Source organism: Hypanus sabinus, chromosome 16 (genome assembly GCF_030144855.1).
Source record: "Hypanus sabinus isolate sHypSab1 chromosome 16, sHypSab1.hap1, whole genome shotgun sequence".
Lineage (NCBI taxonomy): Eukaryota > Metazoa > Chordata > Chondrichthyes > Myliobatiformes > Dasyatidae > Hypanus > Hypanus sabinus.
The window spans coordinates 87,732,144-87,747,161 of NC_082721.1; the positions used below are offsets into that span (position 1 = coordinate 87,732,144).

Consider the following 15,018-nt stretch of genomic DNA (forward strand, 5'->3'; position numbering starts at 1 on the left):
GAGGGTTAATTACGACAAGGGGAAATAAAACAAATACAACGTGGAGAGCTAGCATCAAATGAAAGAAGAGCAGTACCAATGAAACTGCATTGCTTACCCTCCTCCCTGGAGGTTGGCACTGTGGCACAGCTGGTAGGACTACTGCCTCACTAACTGCCAGTGCTCTCTGTGTGGAGTTTGCACATGCTCCCTGTAACTTCGTGGGTTTCCTCCCAGGTACTCTGGGTTCCTCCCTCATCCCAAACACGTGCGAGTTAGTAGGGTTGATTGATCACTGTAAATTGTCTCTAGTGCAGAACTGAGGGGGATATGGGGAGAATAGATCAAAGGGAAAAGTAGCTGGAATGACACTAGGCTGGCATAAAACAATGGGATGAGTGGCCTCCTATACTGTAAAGAAATATTAAAATTTGTAATCATCCAGCAGATTTTTTTCACAGTTTTTATTCTTAATGTAGTTTCCTCGCATTTTATCCCATCATTTCCCACCATCCATCCTGGCCCTACTTGTAAGGAGTTTGTACGTTCTCCCAGTGACTGCGCAGATTTAGTCCGGGTGCTCCGGGTCCCCCCCACATTCCAAAGGTGTACCGATTGGTAGGTTAGTTGGTCATTGTAAATTGCCACATGAAAGGCTTGATTAAATCGGGGAGGTTGCTGGGCAGCATGGCTCGAGGGCCAGAATGGCCGGCCCCACGCTCTATCACAAGAAATAAATAAAAGCTTCATCTCCATCTGGAATGGCAGCAGCCAAGCATCAGACCGAAAGTCCCTACAAAGGATCGTGAGAATGGCTGAGAGGATCGTAGGGGTCTCACTACTATCTACAGGGAACATTTATCAGGAGCGCTGCATACACAGATCCCGCCCATCCATCCAGCACCCTCTTTCTACCATCCTGCAGAAGACTCTGATACATAAAAGCAAGAAGAGTCAGGATGAGAGACAGTTTCTTCCCTCAGGCCATTAGGCTACATTGCATTCAAAGTGTCACTGGTTAATCTGTTCTGCACTTTACAATGACGAGAGAATCTATAGATGCTGGAAATCCAAGCAACACACTCAAAATGCTGGGGGAACTCAGCAGACCAGGCAGCATCTGTGGAAAAGAGGAAACAGCCAACATTTTGGGCCGAGGCCCTGTGTCGGGACTGGAAAGGAAGAGGAGAGAGAAGTCAGAACATGAAGGTTGGGGGGGGGGGGGGGTTGAAGGAAGGAGTGCAAGGTGGTAGATGATAGGTGAAAATGGGAGGGGGAGGTAATGTACTGGGAAGTTGATAGATGAAAGAAATAAAGGGCTGGAGAAGGGGGAATCTGATAGGGGAGAGTAAAAGCCCATGGAGAAAAGCAAAGGGGGTGGAGCATCAGAGGAAGGTGTTGGGCAGGTAAGGAGATATGGTGAGAGAGAGAAATGGAAATGGTGAAGAGGGAGGTCCTGCTTTTTCTGGCAGATGAAGCGTAGGTACTTGGACAAGCGATCTATAAATCTGTGTCGGGTCTCACTGATCTATAGGAGCCCACCTTGGTGAACTGGTCTCCCAACCTATATCAGGTTATCAGGTCTCGCCCATGCTTTCTCTGGTACAAAAAGTGGGATCTCCTGGTGGCCACCCACTTTAATTCGACTTCCCATTCCCAGTCTGACATGTCAGCCGATGGCCTCCTCTACTGTATCGATGGGGCCACGCTCAGGTTGGAGGAACAACACCTCATATTCCGTCTGGGAACCCTCCAACCTGATGGCATGAACATCGATTTCTCGAACTCCAGTAATCATCGACCCTCCTTCAGCATTCCACTTCCCGTTTCCCTCTCTCACATTATATCCTTACCTGTCCATCACCCCCCTCCGGTGTTCTTCCCCTTCCCTTTCTTCCATGGTCTTCTATCCTCTCCTATCAGATTCTCCCTTCTTCAACCCCTTATCTCTTCCACCTATCAGCTGCCCAGCTCTTTAGTTCACCTCTCCCCCTCTCCCAGTTTCACCCGTCACCTACCATCTTGTCCTTCTTCCTCCTCTCCCCCACCTTCTTACTCTAACTTCTCAACCTTTTACTCCAACCCTGTTGAAGGGTCTCGGTCCAAAACATCAACTCCTACTCTTCTCCATAGATGCTGCCTGGCCTGCTGAGTTCCTCCAGCATACAGGTGTGTTGCCTGTACCTTACAATATTTAATTTATGCACTTTACTTTGTTTATTTATGCATAAATTCTATCTGTACTTTCCTAACTTATCATGTATTTTGTGTGTTATGTGTACTACTATGATTTACACCCTGGTTTGGAGAAACGTTACCTTGTTTGACAGTATACATGCATAGAGTTAAATGACAGTAAACTTGACTTGCCTTGATTATTATTTGTGAATTAGTATTTGCACAGTTTGTCTTCTTTAATACATTGATTGTAAGTCTTTGTGTATAATTTTTACTTGTTCTATTGTATTTATCAGTTCTATTGTCAATGCCTGCAAGAAAATAGATCTCAGGGTTCTATATGGTAACGTGTGTATGTATATGTATATATATATATATATGTGTGTGTGTGTGTGTGTGTGTGTGTGTGTGTACTTTGATAATAAAATTTACTTTGAATGTCTTTTGATTTGGGAGTCTCCTACTGGGGAAACATCTCAACATCCACCTGTCATTTGTCATCTGATATGTTTTTGTAAGATCACTTTTCATTCTGCACCACAGAGTAAATATCTACAAGTATCAGTCTCAACATCTGTTGAACCCCAGACTTCTCACTGGAGGGCCTTAGTGCACAAACTTTCACTACCTCGTCCTCCAACTGTAAAGGTCCCAGTCAGTCTGGTTCATTGATATGACTGAAACATTGCACAATTAATTAATGTCGGGAGGAAAGGTTAAATTAGTGAATGACTTAGCATCAGCAGCATCATTCACCATTATAATCACCAATGTACAATATGTAAAAACAATCCATTAATCCCTTAGTTATAACGTGATCCGTCTCAGTGTCCTGAGTAATGGCCAAATTAATTACCTAGGAGTTTGCCATGAATGTTAAATGTATTCGCTGCCAAGGAAACTATCTTGAAAGATAATGAATAATAGATGTGTTTGGCTGCTCCACAATTATAAATGACACTTCTAACACCAAAAGATTAATATGCAGTCCAGTATAAAATAGTTTAATTTGATGAGAATCTGCAGGGGTGAGGAAAATTCAGGTCTCAGGCACAGCCTCAGAATAGAAGGCTGTCCCTTTAGAATGGAGATGAGAAGAAATTTCTTTTGCCAGAGGGTGGTGAATCTGTGGAATTCATTGCCACAGGCAGTACAGACCAAGTCATGAGTATATTTACAGTGAAGGCTGATAGATTCTTAATTAGTATGGGCATGAGACAGGCTGACAGGTTGAGAAGGAAAGTAAATCAGTCATGATCAAATGGTAGAGCTGATTCAATGGGCCAAATGGCCTTACTCTGCCTTCTTGTCTGATGGTCTTATTATATTTATCCATGGTTTTTAGCATTAGATAATAAAAGTTACAAAACCAAGGCAGATAGATAAAATTAAATAAAATATTGTCTGCATTAGGGATGAAATAGCTTCTTCTGCTCCAATGCTTAGTGCCTGAGTTTAGATACTTTGAGAATAGGATTTGGCCTTATGGAAGACTGGATGATACCCAGTCATTAAGGGGAACTGATGAGGTAGATGGAGAACAGTATGTTCTGCTGATGGAAGAGTGTAGGCAAAGAGCCAGCAAGTTCAGCCATCTGAATCAGGTGTGCATACTTTAGGCAGGTCAGAAATTACAGGTGACAATTCAGGGCAGCGTGTCACTCCAGTGTAACTGTCTCCAATAACAGCAAGTTATTGTTGGGCCAGACTGCACTGGATTTGCAACTTGGCCAAATAACAACTCTATCTCTGACTCTCTGAATCTGAAACTAACTAAGATTCATGGAATCATTGTATCCACCAATAACCAGCATCTACCACCTATCCTCTACCCTCCACCACCTGCTGGCCACCCTCCATGGTACAGCAGCATAATACTTAGCATAATCCTTTACAGTACAGGTGACCCAGGTTCAATTCCCACCTCTGCATGTAAAGAGTTTGCACGTTCTCCCCGTGACCACGTGGGTTTCCTCCAGGTGCTCTGGTTTCCTCCTATAGTCCAAAGATATACCTGATGGTAGATTAACTGGTCATGGTAATTTATCCTGTGGTTAGGCTAGGATTAAATCAGGGGATTGCTGGGTGGCATGGCTCAAAGGCTGGAAAGGCCTGTCCTGCAATGTATCTCAATAAATAAATCAATCAATCAAATCTAATCTCATCTGCTTGTGTTTAGTCCCTCTCCCTCTGAACATTTCCCACCCACTTACCTGGCCAAATATCTTTTAATTATTAATTTTCCCACCTCAGCCACTTCCTCTGGCTGCTCATTCCATAAATGGACCACACTCTGAGTGAAAAGATACCCGTCTGGTGTAGTACTGATGAAATTTCTTCCTTCTCTTTGCCCTCACATTGTTACTCTTCACATCAGTCTATTGGTGTTGTATCTCCTGCTGCGTCTTAGCCAGGAATTTAACAGGTGAACATGCCACTTCAAGAACACTTACATGTAGAGACCTGAAAATACCCCCCTCCCCAATACTACCTGGCAATGCCCTTCCATACCCCCTCATCCTGCCGTCTACCTACCCGATTCTCTGCACTGGAAGCCAGAGTGTCGGTCATCCACGCACCAAACCGGGAGCCTGATGCTCGGACGGTGGAGGGGTTACTGATGCCTGTTAGCTTCCCACAACCTGGAGAGATGAAAGGGGGAGACAGTGGGAAATCCTCAGTGGAATGGGTTGCATGAAATTCTACTTGGGTGGGGAGCCTCAGAAAGAAGGAGGGAAATGAGAGGAAGGGGAGGTGCTGGATTTATGTCCCATTCATATCCTCTTTCATGATTCCGATGGCAAAGTCATGCAGTGAGTAGGGCTGCATCCTCACTACTCCAGAGAGACCTCTGATGCTATAGGTGAACATCTTCCAGGTGCTCTGATCTCCTCCAATGGCCCAAAGATATGCGGGCTGACATGTCCATTGATATTGCATATTGTCCCTTAGCATGGGCGAGTGGTCACATTTGGGGACAGTCGAGGGGACTAGGGTAAGTCTAAGGAGGATGATTGATGGTCAGAATCAATTTGGTGGCCTGAAGGGCCTCATCCTTGCTAAATTATGACATGGTCTGAAGTTAACATGTTATAGCTTTACTGCATAAAATCTTAGTTAGATCACACTTGGAATATTGTGTTCAATTCCAGTCACTTCATTATAGGAGGGAAGTGGAGACATTAGAGAGGCTGCAGAGGAGATTTACCAGTATTTTGCCTGGGTTAGCGAGCATGTCCTGTGAGGATAGGTTGAGTGAGCGAGGGTTTTTGATGAGACATAAATCTAGTGGACACCCAGAGACTTTTCCCTGGGCAGAAATGGCTGATACAAGGGGGGATTGGAGGAAAGTACAGGAGGGATGTCAGAGGAAGGTTTCTCACACAGACAGTGGTGGGTGCGGAGAAAGCCCTGCCAGTGTTGATGGCAGAGGCAGATGCAATAGGAGCACTTAAGAAACTCTGAGATAGACACAATGCAGGGTTATGGAGGAGGGAAGCATTAGATTGCTCAAAGTAGGTTTACAGGTTGTCACAACATCATGGGTTGAAGGGTCTGTACGTGCTGTAATGCTCTATGTTTTATGTTCTCCCTGACAGATGTGGCATTTTACTTTGTTATCTCGGTGAAGATAAGTGGCAAGAAGAAGCAAAGGGGAAGTAATGGACACATGAGAAAGAATAGATTAGCGGACTACAGATAAAGTTGGGGGAATAATGGGTCAGATGAGCTACTCTGCTGGAGGCTATAAGGGACAGTGGGCTGAATGGCCTCCTTCTGAAAAGTAAGGCCAGCCCACCATTATATAAGAGTCGGATAAGACGTTAGCAAGAAAGCTGTTACCCAGTTTCTGCATGCATGCGTGTAGCCTCTGCTCAAGAAGCATGACTCTGTGCTGCAGCTCATCATAGTCGTAGGCACCCATCTCTTCCTGGATTCCCAGCAGCACCACTGACAGGTTCCGAACCTCCTCTTTCAACTTGAGAATCAATCGTGCGTCAGATTTGTATTGATCGAGGACTGGGATCAGAGGCAGCAATTCGTTCATCATGTCCTTTAGTTCCTGCCAGACAAGAAGCACATTGCAGCATCAGTTACCCTCTGCCAAATGCAGGCCAATTGCCTTGCACCAAAGCCCTCACTTGGCAAACCCAAATCAGTGCAATATAGGAACGGGAAGCAAATACATTGGTTAAAGCAGATTGCTGAATGCACTGTAGGATAACCAAGTTAGGTATTTGAGACTATACATGGATAATGAACCTTTATAAAATTACCAAACATAGAGCAATATCGGGATATTGAATAGGTACTTTCGGCATTAAGTTAAGGTCACAGAAACATACTAAACACACTGAGATAATCAGACACCATACCAAGGCAATAAGTTTATACCAGGACAGCCAGATGAACTAGGTATTATATTAACACTTACATACTGCATGGGTCAAATTTTCCCTGTTTTGACATTTGACAGCACTAAAAACACTCTGTGCCTTTTTTTTTAGCCGAAATTTGATGACTTTTCCTAAAGTGACGCAAAATGTGCAAAAATGAAAATATTTAAAATTTTTATACTTTTGTACAGGTGCTATAAATTTTTGTACATTGAGGCTGTTCGGGGTCAAATTTGACCCGTATCTATTGAAATGGATTTTAGATCTCTGAAACATTAATTAAGGATTAATCATCCATTTATTAATGTCAGGTAGGCTATTTATACATTCTAAATAGATCTGTGGTTCAATATTTGGTATAGACACTTGTTATGAGGGGATTCTTGGGCCGGGTCAAAATTGACCCGGACTATACTGTGAAGGTACAGAATATGAACAGGTTGCCTGGGTTAAGACAGGCAGACCAAACAAGAATATATTTATGTTATTAGGATAACCACACATCCCTTTAAGCAGACCGCACATGTATCATGATATCCAGAACTTGCTATGATAACCAGACACAATAGAAAATAGGACAATACTGAAGTAATCAAAGTGCACCAGAATAATAACTCACTACGTCATAATATTCTGACATAACACTAGGATAACCAGTCTACTCTGGAATAAATGGAACTCTTGTAGGTGAGTGTGAGTAAGTGCTTGATAGTAGAGTGGTCTGAGTGAGTGGGAAGTCCTGTATCTGCAATACATTTCTCTATGACATTATCTCTATTTCTCTCTCAGAGATGATGCCATCCAACTTGAATATTTTCAGCATTTTCTTCCACAAAATTCTTATGGAGTAAGATATAATGATGTTTCCTCTGTCTGAGTTATTTCATTGACTACCATCTGTTGCTATGTCTTAAGTCAAGGGTTCAAGTCTTACTCCAGAGCTTTGAACACAAAGATATCTCCAACTACCCAGTGCAGGAATGCAAGGGCTCAGCACTGTCAATTTGGACCAGAAGTCTGCTCACTCACGAGGAGTTAAAGATCACAAGGTTCTATTTTGCTGAGAATGATGGTCTCCTTCTGGTTACATTCATATCATAACATAATCACTAAAACTCATTACGTGGTCAATAACTTGATGAAGATTTTGGGAACTTGCTGAATGCAAACTAACAGCCTCATTTCCTACATTACAACAGTGAGCCCGTGGCAACCGGAATTACTGATTGATTGTTGATCACTTCACGTTGACCTGAGATGGTAAAAGATGCCAAATCTATGTTCCTATGTGTAGTTTAAATATGGTCTTACTCCACAGCACAGCAAAACAGCAAGCACAATGGACGGCTGTATCTGCCGATGTGTTCTTGGCAGAGCAGCACAGTAACATGGTGATCAGAGTAATGCTTTACGGCGCTAATGACCCAGGTTCAATTCTGCCGCTGTCTATAAGCAGTTACTACCTTCTCCCTATGACTGTGTGGGTTTCTTGTGTTACGAATCCCGTAACTGGATAACTTACCAGCAAAGATAGAGAGGTCTGTTGAAGTCTGGTGTCACTATTTTCAAACGTTTTTATTTATAAAGGGACACAAAAGTAGGGTTAATACATACATTCAGATAGTGCATATCGTCAACATTCAATCTAAAGCGCAGGTATAGTGATGATCATCATTAAGAAGTGAGCTCTGCTGGTGTCTAGGGATTAATAGATTGTCCGTTGGAAATATAAAAGTCACTCTGAAAGTCTGCAGGCCTCAGCCCTTTTAAAATCGCTGGGTTTTGTGTGGGGCGACCGAGAGAGAGAGATTGGGGGAGAAGAGAAAGAATTTGCCGAGTCTCGATGAATCTTCCGTGAAATCGGGGGAGCGTTGGTTTCCTCTCCCCGATGTTAGTTAAAGCGGTTTTCTGTGATTCCAGCCACAGATTCCAATCCCGGAATCTAACGCACGTGGCTTCCTTCAGAATGGCTTCCCGCTGCTGCGGGATCACTCTCTCGTGTCTTCTGGGTGCGTCAAAGGGGCTGTGCCCCTGAGACTCTCCTTTATACTTCCTCACATGGTCGCAGGTGTCAATCAGGTTGGGATGATGCAATCTCTCTCTCAACCAGCCCACCTTGCCCGAGGGCTTTTCACGTGGTCTCCATGAGACAATAGTTGCTGGCATCTTATTCTGTATCCCTGGTGGGACATGCAATTTTTCACGTTTCTCTCTCTCTCACTTCCTGGGTCTACTGACCCCTCCCCCCCCCCCAACGGGTGCTCTTGCGATTCTGACAAAGGAGGGGGCTGGGATCATAACACTTGCCAGTGCTGGGTTTCTTCCCACATTCCGAAGACATATAGGCTAGGGTTAGTAAGTTATAGTCTTACTGCCTTGGTGCTGAAGGCTTGGTAACATTTGCTAGCTGCCCCCAGCATTTCCTCGGACTATGTTGGTTGCTGACACAAAGAGACACTGATCACTGAGGGTTTCAATGTTACAATATACGTGTTACAAATAGAGCTAATCTCCATCTTAATAAATTAATTAGCAGCGTATGTGCATCAGCTGCGGAGGAGAGCCCTCAGATCCTCCTATTTCTCAGGGACTCTTAATGGAAACAGCTTAGTATCTCTGTGCCAGAAATCCTTGGATTTGACCCTCACTCTAAATGTTAATTTATGTGTGAGATGATCCCAACGAGCCGTTTGCCAGCCAACTCCCCAGGAGTTGTGGAGGGGATGTGGCAGCAATAAAGTGTGGGTTGTTCCAGGGACCCAGGCTGGGAGCCTTCTGTGCTTTGAAAGGAATAAAATCAAAGTAAAGGCAGCAATGCCTCTATTAGCTTTACAATTTCAGGACTTTCCAAAGAATAGGAGTAGGGGTAGGATATTCAGCTCTTTATGAGTCTGCTGCATCGTTCAATACAGTCCAGACCTTCTATCACACCATTATATCCATGCCTTATCTCTGTTTTCACTGATTCTTTCCAAATCTAGTGATCTGACCATTTCAGTTTTGAAAAATAATCGATGACTGTATATCACTACTTCTCTCGAGTACAGAATTCCAAAGATTCACCAACTTTTAACTGAAGAAACTTGCCATCTGAATTCTCAACCACATATTTCCTATTTGAAACAATGTTTCCTAGTTCTAGAAGGGCAAATAATCATCATGTGTCGACTCTGTTGAACTTTATTAAGAATCCTATATGTTTCAAATGTACAATCTGCTACTCAACATATCCAAGAAAATAGAGATCAAATCACGGTTGGAGCTCTGTTCACCTCATTATGTAAAGGATGTGGAAGCTTTAGAGAATGTGCAAAGCAAGTTCACCAGGATGCTGCCTGGATCAGACAGTGTATATTATAAGGAAAAGCTGAGAAAGCTAGGGTTATTCCCTTTACAGTATGAAAGATACATTAAAAAATAAATTAAATAAGTAGTGCAGGAAAATACTGAGCAAGTGTTTATGGGTTCATTGTCCATTCAGAAATCTGATGGTGAAGGGGAAGAAGCTGTTCCTGAATCGCTGAGTGTGCGCCTTCAGGCTTCTGTACCCCTCCTTGATGGTAGCAATGAGAACATGGTATGTGTGGGTGATGGGGATCACACATAACTGGAGCGGGACATCCATACACTTTCAGACAGATTCTGATGCCAAGTACCACTGGACTTCCTAAAGGCCTGCTGTACCTTCGTGCTAACTTTCACTGACGTGATTAACTCCCATGGAATTGAAATATTTTTCCAGTTTCCCATCACTTAACAAGTGCTCCCCATTTCTGTTTCTTTTTATGGATAGTAATAACCTTGCATCTTTTCACACAGCATTCCATACTGTCACCCAGTACTCATCTTATCTACTCTTAGTGGCCACTTTATTGGGTATCTCCAGTACCTAATAAAGTGATCACTGAGTGTATGGTCATTGTCTTCTGCTACTGTAGCCCATTTACTGCAAGGTTCGACGTGTTGTGTGTTCAGAGATATTCTTCTACACACTATTGTTGTAACATGTAGTTATTCGAGCTTGGCAGGAAGACCATTCTCCTCTGATCTCTCATTAACAAACCTCTTTCCCCACAGAACTACTACTCACCAGATTTTATTTTGTTTTCACACCATTCTCTGTAAACTCTAGAGACTGTTGTGTGAGAAACTCCCAGGAGATCAGCAGTTTCTGAGATACTCAAACCAACCCGTTTGGCAGGAACAGTCATTTCATAATCAAAGTCACTTAGATCACAATTCTTCCCCATTCTGATGTTTGACCTGAACCACAACTGAACCTCTAGTTCATATTTGCATGCTTTCATGATTGCCTGATTAGATATATTGCATGAACAAACAGGTGTATAGATTTACCTAATAAAGTGGTCACTGTGTGTATTTCTCCTTGAATCCTCTGTTCATTGTCAGCAATGTTCATATCCTCTGTTTGTGCTGAACCTTCAATAAACTTGGAACTGTAAAATTTGGTCCCTTGAACACAACCATTGCTGTAGACTTTAGTTGGAGGCAAAGCACTGCATTCTTCATTGGCTGTTCTCTAAGAAAGATCCATTTATTCCAATTCTATCAGTTAATCAGTTCTCCATCCATGCTAGTACACAACCTCTCAGTTCCATGTAGCCCGAGCGTCTATGCCAGCTGTCTTTTGAGACGTTCTGAAAATCAATATACAATGTCTCCACTTGTGTCCCTCATTTACTCCACCAGGATCATCCTCAAAGAATTCAAATACATTAGTTAAGAATGAGTTCCTTTTGATAACTCCATGTTCATTGTTTAATCATAAGATGTCACTTATAACAGATTTCATAATTTCCCTAAATATCAGTATCAGGATAACAGGTCAGTAGATTCCTTTCTTCTATCTCTCTCCCTGGTTGTTAAACCAGAGGTGGTAGTGGGGATGAACTACAACTACCTGTTAATGGTGTGGATCTCAAATAGCCTCTGACACCCAAGTCTGCTCATGATCTTTACATGTGGCATAGCTACTAGCCTGGCTGATCCATTTCTACTGACAGAGAAGGGGTAAAAGGGGTTACTTACAATCCAGTTACTTCAGGCAGATGGACCTCATCAGCCGTGGTTGGCAGCTCATCTGGGAGAAAGAAAACTCTGATCTCAAACCTCCACTGCCTTGCAGCTGTACCTACTCATGGGGAAGGCTTTGGAAGAAAACACTGAGGAAAAATCCAGAATTGGAGTCACCTTTGCCATCCTCGAGACTGGCGGAAACTTGCCAGGCTCAACGGAATTTTCCAAGATGCTAACCTGTCTATTCACAAATATCTCTTTCAAAACTTTGGGATGTACATTATCAGGTCCTTGGGACTTGTCAGTACTGAAATGCATTTCCAGTTTTAGTTACACAGCTCATACTAATTTCTTTAATTGTTCTGTCTGCTCCAGACCCTTTGTGTTCCAGTGCAGGTGAACCCTGTGTTATGATTGTCTGGGTAACAGAAATTTGCCCCTACAGAGTTCTCAATTCACTATCTGGATACATGAGATATGGAATAAAATTCATTTGCATAATTAATGGAAAAACTTTAAATAAACACAAAGTTATTTTTTCTAAACTCATATTTCTTGATGTGTACATACCTGACACAGTTTCACATTACAGGAAATCATGAAACAAATGGATTTTAGGAAAACAATCCTGAATTCGGAGGTCGCCCATATTTCCAACATCTTATTTTGTGATTTTCTTCCGAAAAACAGAAGTAATTGAATCAGAATCGGAATCAAGTTTATTATCACCAGCATGTGACGTGAAATTTGTTAACTTAGCAGCAGTAGTTCAATGCAATACATAATATAGAAGAGAGAAAAAAAATAAATAAGTAAATCAATTACCATGTACATTTATTGAATAGATTTAAAAAAGTGCAAAAACAGAAATACTGTATATTAAAAAAAAAGTGAGTTGGAGTCCAAAGGTTCAATGTCTATTTAGGAATCAGATGGCAGAGGGGAAGAAGCTGTTCCTGAATTGCTGAGTGTGTGCCTTCAGGCTTCTGTACCTCCTACTTGTTGGTAACAGTGAGAAAAGGGCATGCCCTGGGTGCTGGAGATCCGTAATAATGGACGCTGCCTTTCTGAGACACCGCTCCCTGAAGATGTCCTGTGTACTTTGTAGGCTATAGTGCCCAAGATGGAGCTGACTAGATTTACAACCCTCCACAACTTCTTTCAGTCCTGCAGCCGGAGCAGATCCCCCCCCCCCCCCCACCCCATACCAGACATTGATGCAGCCTGTCAGAACACTCTCAGCAGTACAACTATAGAAGTTTTTGAGTATATTTGTTTTCATGCTAAATCTCTTCAAACTCCTAATGAACTGTAGCCGCTGTCTTGCCTTTATAGCTGCATCGATATGTTGGGACTTCCATTTTCCACTTTATAAATTTTCTTGTCACTCTCTCTTTAAGAGAACAATGTTTTCCATCAGTAGTTTATTTCCTTCTAAGTATTTATAGAAACTTTGCCATCTGTTCTTTTTAGCGCACTAGTTTAATTTCAAAATTCGAAGTACATTTTTTATCAAAGCATGTAGACATCATACAACCTTGATTCATCTCCTTACAGGCAGCCACAAAACAAAGAATCCCAAAAGAACCCATTAGATAAAAGACCCAATGAGCAAAGAAAATCAAAGCAAATCATGCAAACAATAAAAATAAGCAAATAGCATTTAGAATGAAAATGCTCAGGCATGAAGCCCAGAGCAGCCGGAGCAGGCCCACAGCCTCAGCCTTAGTGCAGTACAGCAGAGTAAACATTGCAGACCCGGCAGGTACGAGGCCTGGAGCAGCCGGAGCAGGCCCACAGCCTCAGTTCAGCACAGGAGAGTAAATATTGCAGACCCGGCAGGTATGAGGCCTGGAGAAGCCGGAGCAGGCCCACAGCCTCAGTTCAGCACAGGAGAGTAAATATTGCAGACCCGGCAGGTATGAGGCCTGGAGAAGCCGGAGCAGGCCCACAGCCTCAGCCTTAGTGCAGTACAGCAGAGTAAACATTGCAGACCCGGCAGGTACGAGGCCTGGAGCAGCCGGAGCAGGCCCACAGCCTCAGTTCAGCACAGGAGAGTAAATATTGCAGACCCGGCAGGTATGAGGCCTGGAGAAGCCGGAGCAGGCCCCAGCCTCAGCCTCAGTTCAGCACAGCAGAGTAAATATCGCAGACCCGGCAGGTACGAGGCCTGGAGCAGCCGGAGCAGGCCCACAGCCTCAGCCTTAGTGCAGTACAGCAGAGTAAACATTGCAGACCCGGCAGGTACGAGGCCTGGAGCAGCCGGAGCAGGCCCACAGCCTCAGTTCAGCACAGCAGAGTAAATATCGCAGACCCGGCAGGTACGAGGCCTGGAGCAGCCGGAGCAGGCCCACAGCCTCAGCCTTAGTGCAGCAAGGAGCAGATTAAATGTCACAGAGCAGCGAGCTGAACTGGCCTGACCCTCGTCTCTGGTCAGGACACCCTAACTTTTTGATCCATCTGACCTGACTTTTAAATCATCCAAATACCAGGTTATTCCTCACTCTAAGACCTGGGCCCTAACACATTGATATGCTCTGGGTCCGGACCTCACTGCTACATTCTGGCCCACACTTGAGCTTTCCAAATCAGCCGAGTGATTCGGTCGATCAAACTGCACTCTTGGTTTAGGAGGATCAGCCCCACATCTGCCACTCCTTCTCCCTGACTTTTCTCTGCATCTCACTGTGACTTCATTTTGAACATGCCTTGACTTTGCCCTGACTTCGTCTCGCACCCGTATTCTTCGACTCTCGACTCTCCTCCTCATTGTTTGCAGTGATTGTTTACCTTTTTTAACAGGAAATGTGTCTGTAATGAAGCATTTAGTTGTTTATCATGTATTACAAACCACCATTATGTTCACACTCACCCTAATTCAAATTAGGGGCAAGACTTCACCACCATTTGTTAAATTGTTGGCTGATCTAATTCTAATCCCAGAAAGTCTCTAGCCTACAGCCCTGGTGAGGTATCTTCACCTAGTTCAAGGTGGTTCACCACCACCTCCTCATGGCTAATGAAGGATGAGGTGTGATAGCAAACAAGAGAAAATCTGCAGACGCTGGATATCCGAGCAACACACACAAAATGCTGGAGGAACTCAGCAGGCCAGGCAGCATCTAGGGAAAAGAGTAGAGTCAACATTTCGGGCTGAAACCTTTGGCAGGACTCTTTGGCATTGGGTTCACTGACTGCAAATCCGTAAACTCAAAAGACAATTTGAAGCCATAGCTGATACAGACACTCTCACTGAAGGGAAGTTATGTGGTGAACACTGACTGGCGTACTTTCCTGTCTAGCCTCTGCAGCAAGGTTTGGCTGCCAATACCCACTGCTTAGTGAGGGGTGGGGAGAGAGGAGAGAGTGGGAAGCTCCCTTTCCCTTGTAGGGAGGAGATACTTCCAGTTAACAGGATAGTTTAAAA

The 15,018-nt window shown here is 43.6% G+C and overlaps 1 protein-coding gene across 1 annotated transcript in view; it reads right to left on the reverse strand.

Annotated features, from left to right (window-relative positions):
• Nucleotides 1-15,018, reverse strand: part of olfm2a (olfactomedin 2a) — a 249,078-nt gene that overhangs the window by 24,619 nt on the left and 209,441 nt on the right. Inside the window, exons 4-5 of the mRNA XM_059992378.1 lie at nucleotides 6,001-6,220; nucleotides 4,693-4,799 (exon numbers count right to left, since the gene is read on the reverse strand). Coding sequence (XP_059848361.1) covers nucleotides 4,693-4,799; nucleotides 6,001-6,220 — 327 coding nt within the window. The remainder of the gene's footprint in view (nucleotides 1-4,692; nucleotides 4,800-6,000; nucleotides 6,221-15,018) is intronic.